Raw genomic sequence first — 18,578 nt, forward strand, 5'->3', positions numbered from 1 at the left:
GACTTCGGTGCTTGTGGTGACATGCGACTCATTGCTCTACAGTACTAGCATCAAGCACATCAGTACGTAGCATCAACAGGTTAGTGTTCATCGCGAACGTGGTTTTGTACTCAGATGCCCATTTGCTGTATGGATTAGCACGGGGCAATAGCCGTGGCGCGGTACGTTTGTATCGAGACAGATTTCCAGAACGAAGGTGTTCCGACAGGAAGACGTTCGAAGCAATTGATCGGCGTCTTAGGGAGCACGGAACATTCCAGCCTATGACTCGCGACTGGGGAAGACCTAGAACGACGAGGGCACCAGCAATGAACGAGGCAATTATACGTGCAGTTGGCGATATCCCTAATGTCAGCGTCAGAGAAGTTGCTGCTCTACAAGGTAACGTTGACCACGTCACTGTATGGAGGGCCTCCACGCTCTGCTGACCTCAACCCTCTTGACTTTCATTTATGGGGGCATTTGAAAGCTCTTGTCTACACAACCCCGGTACCAAATGTAGAGACTCTTCGTGCTCGTATTGTGGACGGCTGTGATACAATACGCCATTCTCCAGGGCTGCATCAGCGCATCAGGGATTCCATGCGACGGATTGTGGATGCATGTATCTTCGCTAACGGAGGGCATATTGAACATTTCCTGTAACAAAGTGAAGTCACGCTGGTACGTTCTGTTGCTGTGTGTTTCCATTCCATGATTAATGTGATGTGAAGAGAAGTAATAAAATGAGCGCTAACATGGAAAGTAAGCGTTTCCGGACACATGTCCACATAACATATTTTCTTTCTTTGTGTGTGAGGAATGTTTCCTGAAAGTTTGGCCGTACCTTTTTGTAATACCCTGCATACATATATGAAGGTTGAAATTTAATAGTGGCAACTATTTATTCACAACCGATACAAAAGAGTTGCATGTTTTCACCTGTTACTGTCCTTCTAAGTAGTCACCAGTGTTGTGTAGAACCCGTTGCCAGCTATGTGGAAGGCGTAGTATACCGTTAGCAGAGTCTGTTCTGTTGATGGTGCGAATAGAGCGGTCTTAAGTTATGGTGATTCTCGTGTACGACAGTGATGGTGTTACCGTAACGCATTACGTTCCTCCACGGCAGACCGTCAATGCACAGTATTACTGTTCGTTTTTGGAGCATCACCTGCGACCAGCTTTGCGAAAGAAGCGGCGACACTTTCTGCGCAACCCACCCATCATTTTGCACGGCAATGCGCGGGCGCATACAGCGCAAGCAGTGGCTGCTCTGTTCGGTCGATGGGACTGGGAAGTACTGTACCATCCACCACACTCTCCGGACTTAGGTCCTTGTGACTTTGATTTGATTCCGAAGATGAAGGAACCACTTCGTGGCATTCGCTTCAGAACTGTTTCAGAGATTCGACTGGCAGTAGACCGCTCCATTCGCACTATCAAGCTCTGCTAACGGTGTACTACGCCTTCCACATCGCTGGCAACGGGTTCCACACAACGCTGGTGACTATTCTGAAAGCAGTAACAGGTGCAAACATGTAACTCTTTTGTATCGGTTGTGAATAAGCAGTTGACACTAATTTGAAGTTCCACCCCTCGTATAAATGGATAAAGAAGAAACGATAAATTGTTAGCAATCGTTTTTAAAATATATATATGTAAGTAGTTCTCTAGTTTAGATTACTAGTTTACTTATTGGTAGCTGAAAACATTACAACTAAGGAATATAATTCATTGAACTTTAGTTAACACACTCATTAAATCCTGGCGACATATTAAATGAGAAATAAAAGTAAGATTTAAAAAATTAGTTCTTTTGCTTTTTTTTCTTTTTCTCGGCCACGATCGATACAAACCATATCAAAAATTGTGCAGTCTTCGTGTAACCAAATGTTACAACTTACTTAGCGACACCTTTTTGATGCTTTTTGTCGTCATCCGGGTCGTTGAGATGTGAAACGCTGGGCATGCTACGTCATTTGAACGAAAATACAGACAAAACGGGAATGTTTTCTCCTATTTAAAACTGTTATTTGATATGGGCGGCAAGTATCCCTAATGAATAAATGGGCAGGATATTTACTGCATATTACTGCGGAATGTTTCCCGATCTGCAGGGGAGAGACGTCGTATCTTTGTACGACCTTGATTGGTAAGCTGGCCGCATTTGCATTAGGGCACGCCTAATGGAACTTATTGTTAATACTATTCAAATATACCGAAATATTTTACTATTTCCACACGAAGAATTAATCATGACGCTAAAAGCGTTTTTGAAGGTATATTAACAGACTTACCTCAGTTATTTCCCCAAAGCTTACGTAAAACTTGCTGGATCGAAACGTAACCAGACAGATATGGCGCGGTGTCCACTGAACACCTGCAGTGCCGATGTGCGCACGCACACTGTGTCAGTGTTTGTCGAAACTACGAGGGGTGCGCAATCTAAGGCGCAAGTGGCGCCTCCCCCGGATTTACCCTGCTTTAGACGAAGATTGTGTGCCTGGTGTAAGTGGAGACGTGGCTGTAGCTGCTCTTCTGGCTGTTCAGCTGCGTCGAATCCGTTTCCTGCACGAAATCTCGACGACCGGCCCAGCACTTCTCCTGGTGTGTTTCGAGTCGTGTTCCTACGTACCTCGTCAGTTCAAAACGTTCCGAGACTGGATTAATAAAAAGTAGAGGAAAGTTGAGGAGGGATTTCTTAATACTTCAGATGGTCTACAAAGTCTCCTCCCACTTAAGTGCAACACACAGAATGTTGCACAAAATGTTCTCGGTTCACTTGCGGGCTCAAATTCGGATAAAATTTCCAAGCTTTTGATACCCTCCATCACTGTCGTCAGGGGCTAAAACTGACTGTCCTGAACAGGCAAGCTGTTCCCTCTTTTATTGCCACAGGACGGCACCTGACTGGCTGGATTATACATAGGTGTAGCGCTTTATGTCCACAGATTGTTCTTGCGCTCTCTATCTCTAACACCACTTGCAGCGTCATCCATCGCATCAGACTGTGAACTTTGGGAGGTACTCCACCACGTTTTTTCCTTACAAGTGTCAAGCACAACCTCGTCACATAGCACTGAGAGGCTGCAGCAGTTATTTGAATGTTAGACATCCCACTATTATTTGAATAGTAGACATCCCAACATAAGATTTACAGTAGAGGTGGAGAAGGATGGAAAGCTACCTTTTAAAAAACTGTAGGTCGAACGGGACTCAGATAGATGACTATGCCATTCTGTGTACGGGAAACGGACGCGTACGTATCTGTATGTCAACGGACGTAGCTTTCATCACCCAGCTCAGAAGGGAGCTATGCTGAACACTTTAGTACATAGACCCAGAACGTTTTCGGGCAAGGACCACATCGGTTTCCAGATTAAGCATCTGAAGATGGTATTCGGAAGTAACTGGTATTCTGTCGTGACGTTGGATCAACGGTGTCGAGGAAACCATGGCGTGACGCCGTTCAGACAAGCCAAGAGGACCGACACACAGCGCAGCTTCCGTTCTGCGGTGCAACAGTCGGCAAGGTAGGCACCGTCCTAAACAGGCCAGGGATCAGACCAGTCTTCTGGCCACCCGGAAAAATTAAAGAAATGTTGCGACGGGTTGAAGATGATTTCGGCCTACAAGTGCCAGCAATTTATAGCATTCGTTGCAAGTGAGGCAAGAGTTACGTGGGCCAGTCTGCAAGGACGTAGCCGGTCGCTGCGTCGAGCATCGGTGTCATCATAAATAAAGGCAGTTGCAGAAATCAGTGGTGGCAGAGCACAACCTGTTCAGACAAAAGAGAATACCTGCTCACACGTCGACCAGTTGGGATTTTGTGATCAGAGAAGCAGTTGAACTCAGACTCTGCGAAAACAAATTCAATGGAGACAACAGCTATGCACTTAGCAGTCTATGGAAGCGAGCAGTTGAAAAAGAAAAAAAGAAAAAAAAAAGAAACAGAGGACTAATTCTCGCAGTTAGCCGCCTGTAAGCAACGCTAGACAGAGAGTGCAAGCAAAACTCCGTACCCACCATCACGGTGTAACCCAGCCAGTCAGATGCAGTCCTGTGGCTATAAAAGAGGGAAACTTGCGACAATCAGTTCGCACTGCCTCCTTCCTCTCCCACTGTCCTTCCTGTGTCACCATTCATAATACCAATTCCAGTACCTTCTACCCTACCGCAGGTGTGACCCCCTTTCTCATCTCCTTTATCTCCTGTACACCGCTGATATGCCCAAACGACCCCACCTGTCCATCTCATACACTATACTGACGACACCGTCTTCCTTGCCTTCTGTCCCAGCCTTCAACAGTCCCAGCGCTCCCTCCAAACTCACCTAGAGCAGTGCACTGCTTGGTACAACTAGTGGCTCCTTCGAGTCAATCCTACCAAAGCACAGGCAATCATTTAGGATGTACCACCCCCTCCTTCCGGTTCCATGATTTCTACCTCACCATCTACGACTGCCCTATCCAACTTACCCCCATCTTGAAATACCTTGACCTCACCCTTCACCATCACCTCACCAGGGTTTCCCATCTCCTTAACATTCAACACAAAACCTACAGTAGACTCCAGCTCCTAAAACTCCTGTCTGGCCAGACATTGCGACTGCATCCTTCCATCATCCTGCATACCTACTAATCCTTGATTCGTCTCTTCCTTTGTTATGCCAGCGTAGCTTAGATTTCTGCCCTGCCCAGATTCTATAAAGCCCTCCAAATCCTTGAACGCCATGGACTCTGCCACACCTTCTGTATCTGCCTCCCATACCCCACATGTATCCTCTATGACACCATCCCCTTCCCAGATCTTCCCCTTTCCTCAAAGACATCCACACCTTCATTGATTAAAACTTCCGGGCTGAATTGCCGTGGTCCATATATAAAACTGTTTCTCCTTCCTGACGTTTCGTTGCCTACTGCGGGCAACATCTTCCGAGGTGAGTCGGCGACTGGCTGCTATGCGCTGGAGGTCCCACTTATACAGAGCGCTTAGATGGCGCCACCACTCATCACGTGCTTTCGACTTTGAAACTATCTCTGGCTAGTGCCGTCTCTCTCGATTATAGGTAATCGATAGTCACTTCGTTGGTACAGAGTCGACCGCCATATCTTGTCTACTTTTAATCCTTCTTCTTTTTTATTAAAATTAATTTCGTGCTTTTAGATCTCTATAGCTTCTCTATACATGTCGGTACAATAATGTGAGGTCCTAGCGATTATTTTGTGATCACCGTCTTTGAAAACGTCTTCTGCTACAGCTGATTTGTCAATTGGTCCCAATCTACAGTTCCTTGTGTGTTCCGTTAGGTGGGTATTAACACTCCTTTTAGTTGTTCCAATATAAACCATGCCACAGCTACACGGAATTTTATACACACCTGGGGTATGTTATGACATCCACACCTTGTTCATCATCCTCAGACTCGACCCCCCCCCCCCCAATTCCCTGTTGTCTTCTGCTATCTCTACCCCTAGCCTGTTGCTGCACCTTTACTGTGGTGTCTCGCCCTCTATTCATCTTCCTTTTCCTATACAACTTCCAGCGCCTACCCCTCCCAGTAGATGGGTTCCTACCAACTCTATTGCCACCTTTCCCCTCCCCCTCCTCAGGGCTCCCTCTCCTCTCCTCTTCCCTCCCCCTGAGCAGTTTTTCCTCTCTCCTCCACCCCCTCCTTTCCAGTGCACTCCTTCTGCATCTCTGTGCTCCCTCCTGCCTTGCCATCCCTCTCCATCTCCCACCCCACTCGTCTTCTGCCCTTGGTGTACCCCCTGCCCCCCTTGGTTTTTGTCCCACTCCAGTCCCCCTCCCCCTCTGCCCCTCCAGTCACTCTTTCCCCTCCTCTCAGGCCTTCCCTCCCTCAGCAGGTCCCTCCTGGCAGTTTTTATTCTTTTGGGTAGGTGCTCTGTTTCATGCACTGGTTTTCAAGTGTCATCTTTCTGGAGTATTTTAGTACTGTGGCCAACCTTTAACTTGTACATGTGACTTCGGTATATTTTACATGTTACACATATTGCCAACTGTTTTTTTTTAACTTTATGTGGACTATCTTTCACTGTCACACATGAAAATCTCCGTGTATGTGTATATTTTAACCCCCACTAGCACCTCTTACTATTTTCGTAACTCCCCTTTTATCGCCTTTTACATGTATCATTTTCATCTTTTTAATAAACATATCACTCGATTGAAGAGCGGCGGATTCTGCTGCTGCAAGCCCTCCCATTCCAATTTGGGGCAGGGGAATGAAATCACAATAAAAAAAAGGTAGTTCACATTGCCTCCTTCCTCTCCCTCTGTCCCTCCTGTATCACCATTGATAATACCAATGTCCGTACCTTCTACCGTAATGCAGCTGTGCCCTAGGGCGCCATCCTTTCTCATCTCCTATATCTCCTGGACACCGCTGATGTGCCCAAACCACCTACACCCATCCATCTCCTTCAACACGCTGATGACACTACCTTCCTTGCCTTCTGTCCTAACCTTCAATGGACCCAGCACTCCCACCAAACTGACCTAGACCAGTTCATTGCTTGCTGCAATCAGTGGCTCCTTTGACTCAATCCTACCAAAACAAAGGCAGTCATTATAGGATGTACCACCCTCTCCTTCCGGCTCCATAATTTGTTCCTCACTATCTATGACTGTCCTATCCAACTTACCCCCAGCTTGAAATACCTTGGCCTCACCCTTGACTGTCACATCACCTAGGTTTCCCATTCCCTTAACATCCAATGCAAAGCCTACAGTAGACTTCACCTCCTGTCAGGCCAGACACAGGGATTGCGCCCTTCCACCATCCTTCATACCTAAAAATCGTCGACCCATCCATCCTCTGTTACGCCATCGTTGCGTGGATCTCCTCACCTCCTAAATTCTATAAAGCCCACCAAATTCTTGAACTCCATGCACTCCCCCTGCTTTTCATATCCGTCTCCCATCCCCCACCATGAATCCTCTATGTCTCATCCTTTTTCCACATCTCCTCTTTTCCCTTGAACACATCCATATTCTCTACACCGTCACCTTGATCCCCATCACCCTCTAGTGTCTCCTTTCCACTCCCTGCCTGCTGCGGGTCTCTACCAATGTATCCCACCCTCTCTCCATCTCCACACCTTCCATCTGCCCTCGCAAAGAAACTTGCAGCATCTCCCCATCCCAGATGATATGCTTCGCCCCAATATTTATCCTTCCTTCCAATTCTGGCCCTTCTCTTCCTCTCCCCTCCTCCCTAAGGCTTCCTCTTCTTCCCCTCCTCCCCAGCTGGTTCCTCCCTCCTACCTCCCTGCCCTTCTCACTTCCCTCTTCCTTGTACTCCTTCCTGGGCTTTCCCCTCCCCCACCCTCCCCATCTCCTGCCTCTTGGTGTGCTACCAGCTCCCCCTTCCTGCCTTCTCTCTTCCCCCTGACCTTCTTCTCTCTTTCCTCTCGCCCCCCTCTCTGACCTCCACTCCCTTGGCAGGTCCTTCCTATTTTACTCCAGGTATTTTGTCTTGGTTTGGTGCTCGCCGTGTATTTAACATAAATGCAGTGTGTGTTCAGTGTCGTCATCCCGTACTGTGAAAGCCGTTTTTAATTGTTCTCTTCGTCCAGCCAGTGTTTATGTGCTAGATCTTCGTCGAATGTCATTTCAATTATATGTGGGTTTTATGTAAATGTGTCTCGTCAAACTACTTCTATTTTGTATATTTTAACTCCAATTTGTTTCCCCTTCTCATGTGTAAACTACATATTTTAACCCCATGTTTTACGTATGTAGCACCCTCCTGTGATATTTTATACAGCCCACATAGGACAGGGGTATGAAATTACGACACAGAAGAAGAAAGACAGTCAGTTTTAGTCCTTGACGACGATGATGGAGGAGTATCATCGAAAACTTGGAATTTTATCCAAATTTGACGCGGCAGGCGAACTGAGAACTTTTTGTGCAAGGACTCCATGACGGAAAACTGCGAAGACCCAGAACGTTGATACAACCATATGAAACAGTAAGAAATGTCCTTCTCTAGGATTTTGTTCAACTCGCACATCTCATTGACCTGAATGTGAGACATGCCGTCGAAATATTGACCCTTCACGCGAATTTCTGACTTTGTTGCTCTGTGGTAGATTCGTACTGGTAAAACCAAGTTTAATCACCTGTGATGATTTTTCACAACAATTTTCATACACTACTGCTTCACGTCCGTTAATTAACGAGGACTGACTTATAGCTGACTGGTGGAATGCACATCTGTTGTTAACAGTCGTTACTTCAAGCTGTCACCGCAGTCGCTGACGTTGCTTATACGCCAGGAATAAAATCTGTTTTTTGGACTGACAGAGTATACTCTTTGCCGCAAGACAGTGTGCCAGCTTGAACACTGTTCAGACTATACGGGGTGACTTTCTGATGTGTGCAGAAAATCGAATAGTGTATAGATGATGACGAAGAAACTCTACAGGCTGCGAACAATTTTTGTCTTCCTGAAACTCCAATATAAAGACACATTCCGTTACTTTTCAGTTATTCACGAGTGGCAAGTCAGAAGAACGTAACACTAACAGATATGTGTTCAGCGTTGCATGGATCTGGAACAAATCGTCCAAAACAAAAACAGTTGGACAAACAGAAATTTCAAGTGAAATAGTGTGGGAAGGGAATAGGGAGAAGCTGTGAAGTTGTTTCCCAACACGGCAGCCATTTTAGACGTCTTCATCCCTAGATGAGACTCATTTTCGGATGGAAAGGGGATATCAAACGGAGGAGGCACCATTGTTTTTCTCGTGTAATTCTCTGCCTGTTTAATACGTGGCACTTTCCAGCAGGCTACAAGAAGATTGTGTGGATCTAGTAATTAGTGATGAGGTACTAAATCTAATTACGGGAAAACGAAATTTGTCGTATAATGCTTCTGAAAGAACGGATCTGCTGAGATCACGTCTTGGGGGACCAAGAAGTAGTCAACTACGCAATGTAGGGATTTGTTTGTGCGAGTTGGGGAGATAACAACTGTACAGGGTGTCCCACTTAAAATCGGTACGCCTGACGCCCAAGATTCAAGTAACAATAAACTAACTAAAAAGGAATAGGTAAAAGTGACGTTAAAAACATTTAGTTATCTATGAATGCAGAGTCTCGCGGCGATAACATTGAATAAAGTGTTCTCGGGTTTCCAACCACGTCAATTGCTTAAAACTACACGAGCTTTCGGCCAAGCACTCCTTGACCATTGTCAAGTGGTATGACTGCCAGTGGGCTGTTGGTGTGCCCTTATGAAGAGGGCACATCGAACGCCGACTCAAAACATGCCCATATATGGCAATGTCACGGGCACCAGTGACGTCACAACCGGCAGCTAGCGAATATAAGGGCGCACCAACAGCCCACTGGCAGTCATACCATGTGCCAAGGAGTGCTTGGCCGAAAGCTCGTGTAGTTTTAAGCAATTGACGTGGTTGGAAACCCGAGAACATTTAGTTATCTGTTTATAAGAGATGCTGAAAATGCTGGCCATGGTCATACAGGCATCGCTAACTTCGTGTGATGGCGTTACCGGCAACACGTGTAATTCTTCAGGCATGATGTTGTTAATTTCTCTAGTGATGTTCCGTTTCACATCGTCTATCGTGTAAGGATTGTTAGCATACACTTTGCTTTTTACTGCGCCCCATAAATAAAAATCACACACCAGGGACCTTGGGGCCAGAGGCCTCTCTGACAAGTCTGTCTTCAGGGAAGACATTGATGACGTGGGCCATACTGCATGTGTGAGCTGTTGCTCCATCTTGCTGGAACACTGCCTACCGTTTGCCTGCAATTGTTAGCTGTGCACAGCAAGAGTCAAAGATCTCTGAATATGTGCCATCGTTTAAGGTATGACTAAAAAGTATAGGGCCAACAATGCGCATGCTGGACGACAGACTCCAGACACCTATATTCTTTCAGTGGAGAGGACCGAGCAAGGTGGTGAAGTGGTTAGCACACTGGCCTCGTTCCTCAGGACGACGGTTCAAACCCGCGTCCAGCCATCCAGATTTAGGACTTCCACGATTTCGCTAAATCGCTCCAGGCAAATGCCAGGATGGTTCCTTTGTAAGGTCACGGCCGATTATCTCCCCCACCATTGACATAGTCCGAGCTCGTGTTCCGTTTCCAGTGACCTCGATGCCGACGGAACGTTAAACTCAATCCTCCTTCCTTCCTTGAGTGGAGAGGTTCTTTATGCCGAATGTTTGGGTTGTCCTGCGACTAGTAACTGAAAATCTAGAGTTTATGTAATCTGACACATGCAACCAGGCCTCATCTGGCATGAAGTGAAGCAAGGAGTCCAAGTACATAGTTAAAATAATGACCTCATGACACACACGACGCAGATCTGTAAGTCGACGGTATTGGTGATAAGTTGAGAAAACCGTCGTCCCGAAACACATGTGCTTCAAAAAGGCCACTGCTTCCTGCTCATGTACTCCGACATCAATATGGGATATGATCACCATGGTTCAAATGTTTCAAATGGCTCTGAACACTATAGGACTTAACATCTGAGGTCATCAGTCCATTAGACTTAGAACTTTAGGAGAGAGTGGTCGACATCTAAAGGAGACCGCATGTAGGACTTTCGTGCGAACTATTCCTGAATACTGTTCGAGTGTTTGGCATCCATACCAGGTTGGATTTAAGGAAAACAAATGGTTCAAATGGCTCTAAGCACTATGGTACTTAACATCTGAGGTCATCAGTCCCTAGACTTAGAACTGCTCAAACCTAACAAACCTAAGAACAACACACACATCCATGCCCGAGGCACGATTCGAACCTGCGGCCATAGCAGCAGCGTGGTTCCGGACTGAAGCGTATAAAACCGCTCGGCCACTACGGCCGATAACCATGCACAAGTACACAGGCCGCACAACGGGTTGGCATACTCTGGATCAGGTGTTCCAGCAGCTGCTGGGGTATACCCTCCCATTCTTGCACCAGTTCCTGTCGGAGCTCCTGAAGTGTCGTAGGGGTTTGAAGATGTGCAGCGATACGTCGACCGAGAGCATCCCACACGTGCTCGATGGTATTTAGGTCTGGAGAACAGGCAGGGCACTCCATTCGCCTGGTATCTTCTGTTTCAAGGTACTCCTCCACGCTGGCAGCTCGGTGGGGCCGTGCGTTATCATCCATCAGGAGGAAGGTGGGACCTACTGCATCCCTGAAAAGGCGGACACACTGGTGCAAAATGACGACCTTACCTGTTACAGTTCCTCTGTCAAAGACATGCAGGGGTGTACGTGCACAAATCATAATCCCAACCATCACCATCAAAGCACGACCTCCATACAGATCCCTTTTAAGGACATTAAGGGGTTGGTATCTTGTTCCTGGTTCACGCCAGATGAAAAGACGGCGGGAATCGCTGTTAGGAATCTAGCTGGACTCCTCCGTGAACATAACCTGGGACCACTGTTCCAGTGACCATGTACTGTATTCTTGACACCAGGCTTTACGAGCTTTCCTGTGACCAGGGGTCAGTGGAATGCATCTTGCAGGTCTCCAGGCGAATAAACCATGTCTGTTCAGTCGTCTGTAGACTGTGTGTCTGGAGACAACTGTTCCAGTGGCTGCGGTAAGGTCCCGAGCAAGGCTACCTGCAGTACTGCGTGGCCGTCTGCGGGCACTGATGGTGAGATATCGTCTTTTTCTGGTGCTGTACACTGTGAACGTCCCGTACTGTAGCGCATGGACACGTTTACTGTCGGCTGGAATCGTTGCCATAATCTTGAGATCACACTTTGTAGCACATGGAGGGCCCGAGCTACGAGCTGCTGTGTTTGACCAGCCTCCAGTCGCCCTAGTATTCTACCCCTCATAACGTCATCAATATGTGTTCCCTGCGCCATTTTCAATACACAGTCACCATTAACACGTCTGAAAACGTCTGCACACTTACTCGCTGCACCGTACTCTGACATGCACCAACACACCTCTGCGTATGTGGACTGCTGCCAGCGCCACCGTGCGACGACCGCAGTTCAAATGCACCGCGTGGTCACACCCCGAGGTGATTTAAACCCGCAAACCGCCCACCAGAGCGTTGTTTCCCCATGGATCTGCATTATCCTTAATTTATGAGCATGAGTGTGGTTCATAACAACCGATGGTAGGTTAGAGTCTGGCGCTGTCCCCACGAAGCCATGGACCCAGGTTGTCAACAAGGCGAAATGATGGCGGTGGCGCCCTAATGGTGTGGTATGTGTTTATATCGGATGGTCTGACTCCTCTGATTATTTTCGGCTACTTGGAGACCATTTTCAGGAATAAATGTTCCCAAAGAACAATGCGCCATGTCACTGGCCATAATTTTTCGCGATTGTTTTAAAGAACATTCTGGACAGTTCTAGATAATGATTTGGAAACCGAGATTGCCCGAATGAGTCCCACCGAAATTTAGTCAGTTCGTGCACAAATCCTGCACCGGCAACAGATTCGCAATTATGTTCGGCTACAGAGGGAAGACATCGAAAAAGATATGATTGTCGGAAGGACAGACTCAGCATACAGGAAAGTCAAAACAACCTTTGGCGACATTAAAAGCAACGGTGGTAACATTAAGAGTGCAACGGGAATTCCACTGTAAAATGTAGAGGAGAGAGCAGATAGGTGGAAAGAATACATTGAAAGCCTCTATGAGGGTGAAGATTTGTCTGATGAGATAGAAGAAGAAACAGGAGTTGATTTAGAACAGATAGGGGATCCAGTATTAGAATCGGAATTTAAAAGAGCTTTGGAGGACTTACGGTCAAATAAGGCAGAAGGGATAGATAACATTCCATCAGAATTTCTAAAATCATTGGGGGAAGTGGCAACAAAACGACTATTCACGTTGGTGTGTAGAATATATGAGTCTGGCGACATACCATCTGACTTTCGTAAAAGCATCATCCACACAATTCCGAAGACGGCAAGAGCTGACAAGTGCGAGAATTATCGCACAATCAGCTTAACAGCTCATGCTTCGAAGCTGCTTACAAGAATAATATACAGAAGAAAGGAAAAGAAAATTGAGAATGCGCTAGGTGACGATCAGTTTGGCTTTAGGAAAAGTAAAGGGACGAGAGGGGCAATTCTGACGTTACGGCTAATAATGGAAGCAAGGCTAAAGAAAAATCAAGACACTTTCATAGGATTTGTCGACCTGGAAAAAGCGTTCGACAATATAAAATGGTGCAAGCTGTTCGAGATTCTGAAAAAAGTAGGGGTAAGCTATAGGGAGAGACGGGTCATATACAATATCCACAACAATCAAGAGGGAATAATAAGAGTGGACGATCAAGAACGAAGTGCTCGTATTAAGAAGGGTGTAAGACAAGGCTGCAGCCTTTCGCCCCTACTCTTGAGTCTGTACATCGAGGAAGCAATGATGGAAATAAAAGAAAGGTTCAGGAGTGGAGTTAAAATACAAGGTGAAAGGATATCAATGATACGATTCGCTGATGACATTGCTATCCTGAGTGAAAGTGAAAAAGAATTAAATGATCTGCTGAACGGAATGAACAGTCTAATGAGTACACAGTATGGTTTGAGAGTAAATCGGAGAAAGACGAAGGTAATGAGAAGTAGTAGAAATGAGAACAGCGAGAAACTTAACATCAGGATTGATGGTCACGAAGTCAATGAAGTCAAAGAATTCTGCTACCTAGGCAGTAAAATAACCAATGTCGGACGGAGCAAGGAGGATATCAAAAGCAGACTCGCTATGGCAAAAAAGGCATTTCTGGCCAAGAGAAGTCTACTAATATCAAATACCGGCCTTAATTTGAGGAAGAAATTTCTGAGGATGTACGTCTGGAGTACAGCATTGTATGGTAGTGAAACATGGACTGTGGGAAAACCGGAACAGAAGAGAATCGAAGCATTTGAGATGTGGTGCTATAGACGAATGTTGAGAATTAGGTGGACTGATAAGGTAAGGCATGAGGAGGTTCTATGCAGAATCGGAGAGGAAAGAAATATGTGGAAAACACTGATAAGGAGAAGGGACAGGATGATAAGACATCTGCTAAGTCATGAGGGAATGACTTCCATGGTACTAGAGGGAGCTGTAGAGGGCAAAAACTGGAGAGGAAGACAGAGATTGGAATACGTCAAGCAAATAACTGAGGACGTAGGTTGCAAGTGCTACTCTGAGATGAAGAGGTTAGCACAGGAAAGGAATTCGTGGCGGGCCGCATCAAACCAGTCAATAGAGTGATGACCCCAAAAAAAAAAAAAAATAGAGGGAACATGGCTGTGTATTTTTGCAGCCAACTTACAATGACTTATTGAGCCGAACCACGTCGAGTTGCTTCGCTACACCAGGCAAAACGTGGTCCGACGCCAGGCAAAACGTGGTCCGACGCCATTTTAGGAGGTATCCAAACACTTTTGCCATACGTTTGTATTGCTACAAATGCCGAAAGTTGTAATCCAACTGCCCGTAATTTGGTTTTCTTATCGTTTTACTTCTCGTAAATGAATATAATCTGTATTATTTTCTACAGCAGATATTACACATTATATCAGACAACAACCACTTCTAAGCACTGAATTTTATATTAGATGTAAGACTTGCAATATTTGTATGTGAACTAACGTAATGTAGAACATGAAGCGTGCTTGGATAGATGTAGGTCTCGCATTATTTTTCCACATAATCACCATTTACTCCAATACTTTTTGTCATCCGTGGGTGGGGATTTTTTTGTTCCTGTGTCACAGACGTCTCCCTTCGCCTATTTCGGCCAGTTATTCACTTCGATTTTCACCTCGTCCTCGTCGGAAAAGTGTTTTTCCCGAAGGTGTTCCTTTGATTTAGTGAACAGATTATAGTCACTAGGTGCGAGATCAGGGCTGTGATAGGTGTGGCTTAAAACATCCCAACGACACGAAGTAAACAACTCTCATGTGGCATAAGTGGTGTGCGGACGTGCGTTGTCATGAAGGACACAGACTCCCTTTGTCATCATCCTGCGACGTTTGTTTTTTTGTGGCTCTGCGAAGTTTCTTCATTGTCTCACAATATCTTGCAGCAATTATTGTTTCACCTCTCTGCAAAAAGTTAACGAGCAGAACCCCTTTTCTGTCACACCACGATTTCCTCCCTGTTTGCTCATTTTTGAATTTTTTGGTTGAAGGAGAATCAATATGGAACCACCGCAGGGTTGTCGTTTGCTCTCTGGAATGCGGTGATAAGCCCAAGTTCCATCTCCTGTCACTATAGAGCCGAGAAAAGCCTCGCCTTCATTCTCAAAACGGTCAAGAAATTCGTGAGAGGGACTGACACTATTCATTTTGGGTGCTTCGGGAAGCATCTTGGGCACCCATCGCGCACACAACAGTTCGTGAAATGTTTGGACAAACTGCATGCAGGTCGTCAATTGTCGAACGGCGATTAGAGAGATGTTTTTCAATTTTCTGCACCACATCATCAGTCACAACTGACGGCCTTCCCTTTCTGTCTTCATCGTGAATTTCCGGCCTTCCAAAATTGTAATTCCGTACCCATGCTGCCTCGACATCACTGCCTCTCGATAAATTGAAACAATTTCGCGATGAATCACAACGGCGTTCATGCCCTGAGTATTTAGATAACGAATTACAGCGCGCGTGCCGGCGGAAGTCGGAATGAGAGCCCAGTTCTAACAGTCACCACAACAGTAATCGACGAGCTACTGATTGTTGAGAATGCACGTTCCTTCCTCTGGCTTCCACTACACGGCAGTGGTACCAACTTCTCCCACGGACATTCCATGCTAAACCTACACTACTGGCCATTAAAATTGCTACACCACGAAAATGACGTGCTACAGACGCCAAATTTAACCGACACGAAAAAGATGCTGTGACATGCAAATGATTAGCTTTTCAGAGCATTCACACAAGGTTGGCGCCGGTGGCGACACCTACAACGTGCTGACATGAGGGAAGTTTCCAACCCATTTCTCATACACAAACAGCAGTTGACCGGCGTTGCGTGGTGAAACGTTGTTGTGATGCCTCGTGTAAGGAGGAGAAATGCGAACCATCACATTTCCGACTTTGATAAAGGTCGGATTGTAGCCTATCGGAATTGCGGTTTATCGTATCGCTACACTGCTGCTCGCGTTGGTCGAGATCCAATGACTGTTAGCAGAATATGGCATCGGGTGGTTCAGGAGGGTAATACGGAACGCCGTGCTGGATTCCAACGGCCTCGTATCACTAGCAGTCGAGATGACAGGTATCTTATCCGCATGGCTGTAACGGATCGTGCAGCCACTCGATCCCTGAATCAACAGATGGGGACGCTTGCAAGACAACAACCATCTGCACGAACAGTTCGACGACGTTTGCAGCAGCATGGACTATCAGCTCGGAGACCATAGCTGCGGTTACCCTTGACACTGCATCACAGGAGCGCTTGCTGTGGTGTACTCGACGACGAACCAGGGTGCACGAATGGCAAAACGTCATTTTTTCGGATGAATCCAGGTTCTGTTTACAGCATCATGATGGTCGCATCCATGTTTGGCGACATCGCGGTGAACGCACATTGGAAGCGTGTATTCGTCATCGCCATACTGGCGTATCACCCGGCCTGATGGTATGGGGGTGGATTTGGTTACACGTCTCGGTCACCTCTTGTTCGCATTGACGGCACTTTGAACAGTGGACGTTACATTTCAGATGTGTTACGACCCGTGGCTCTACCCTTCATTCGATCCCTGCGAAACCCTACATTTCAGCAGGATAATGCACGACTGCATGTTGCAGGTCCTGTACGGGTCTTTTTGGATTCAGAAATTGTTCGACTGCTGCGCTGGCCAGCACATTCTCCAGATCTCTCACCAACTGAAAACGTCTGGTCAATGGTGGCCGAGCAACGGGCTCGTCACAATACGCCAGTCACTACTCTTGATGAACTGTGGTATCGTGTTGAAGCTGCATGGGCAACTGTACCTGTACACGCCATCGAAACTCTGGTTGACTCAATGCCCAGTCGTATCAAGGCCGTTATTACGGCCAGAGGTGGTTGTTCTGAGTACTGATTTCTCAGGATCTATGCACCCAAATTGGGTGAAAATGTAATCACATGTCAGTTTCAATATCTTTGTCCAATGAATACCCGTTCATCATGTGCATTTCTTCTTGGTGTAGCAATTTTAATGGCCAGTAGTGTACTAGTACTAATACCACTAATGTTAACAATAATAATAATATCCGTGACAACAGACAATATAAATCCAGTCATCATTGGTTAAAAGTCAGGTACTATGACACGGTAAGTTCTAAGATAGAAATGTTCACATAGACTACCCCAGCTAATGACTGAGGGGGGTAAGGAGCGTCAGGAGGGACAGATGTCTCAAAATGTGACATGCTGACGTTGAGGTAAATACACCACATTAATCACACACAGTTGTAAATATTGCACTGATTTCATTATCGTTTGGTTTTACGTCCCGTTTTCGTTGCCCAATAATTATTTATTTGTAAAATGTATAACAGACCTGTCCAAAACTGCCTATTGATGGATCCTAAAACATGTGTGGGCGTTATATCATAGGCTGTTTGCAGAAGCTGAATTCCTGAAATTGCACTGATTATTGCATCCTGTCTGCTTCCAGAGAAGACGATGGAAGTGATGAAGGCAAACCGTGACTTCCTGGTGGAGGAGGAGAAGCGACGTGTGGACGAGTCCAGGCGGCAGGGGAAGCCGAAAGCCGGGACCCCGGAGACCCTGTACGGGGTGGAGGGGTCCTTCAAGAAGCTGGACATTGACTGACCACACAGGGCAGCAGCGTGCGACTGGACAGCAGCATCTGCTGACCAACTTCCCATCAGCCCAGGGCATGGGGTTACCTCCATTACCATGACTGGTGACGGATTAGTTATAGCAGTAGCAGTGGTGTTTGTACAAGTATGGATGCCGCCTCACAGAAAGACGTGTGCAGGCCCCCTTGGTATTGCTGTTAGCGTTAGGATGTATTATTGTGAAGCTTATGTGTACATTACTACTATGGTTGAATGCAAAAACGTCAACTGCAGACACTATTTTGCTTCCACATTTCTCTAGCTATACTATAGACATAGCATTTTTTTCACATTACTATCCTTACTCTAAATTTTCAGTTTTGTTACTTATCAAGACACACACCACCTTATGTTCTGTACTCACCCCTTATGATCGCTGTTATTTACAATTGAACAACTAATTTTCTCCACGATTTTTGTTAAGATTCTTCCTATTATATGTTACTTATTTGTATAATTACTACCTAAAATAAAAATTTTTGGATAAAAATTGGAACTATATCTCATTTTGATTTCATCTTATAAATCCACTTTTAGGTTCATCCTTTGTATCACAGACTCCTCCTGCAGTTTTCTTCCATTTTCTGTTGATACTAAAAATTTATTTGATAATTATTTTAGTTTGTGTGCGATATGAAACATAATAAAAGTATGTAATATGCCATGAAAATTCATGGCATTAGTACAAGATATTTACAACGTTATTGAGGGAAAAGAGTGAATAATTTCCTATATGTTTAGTTCTCCTAACAATAAACATGGTATTTCCTGCTTACAGCTATCAAATC

At 45.8% G+C, this 18,578-nt stretch overlaps 1 protein-coding gene across 1 annotated transcript in view; it reads left to right on the forward strand.

Moving 5' to 3' along the window:
- The window catches only part of LOC126210525 (retinol-binding protein pinta-like), a 312,949-nt gene extending 294,663 nt beyond the window's left edge, over positions 1-18,286 (forward strand). The window contains exon 7 of the mRNA XM_049939770.1: positions 17,604-18,286. Coding sequence (XP_049795727.1) covers positions 17,604-17,761 — 158 coding nt within the window. The 3' untranslated portion in view covers positions 17,762-18,286. The remainder of the gene's footprint in view (positions 1-17,603) is intronic.
- Positions 18,287-18,578: the final 292 nt, after the last annotated feature.

Source organism: Schistocerca nitens, chromosome 10, assembly GCF_023898315.1.
Source record: "Schistocerca nitens isolate TAMUIC-IGC-003100 chromosome 10, iqSchNite1.1, whole genome shotgun sequence".
In the NCBI taxonomy this organism is placed as follows: Eukaryota; Metazoa; Arthropoda; class Insecta; order Orthoptera; family Acrididae; genus Schistocerca; species Schistocerca nitens.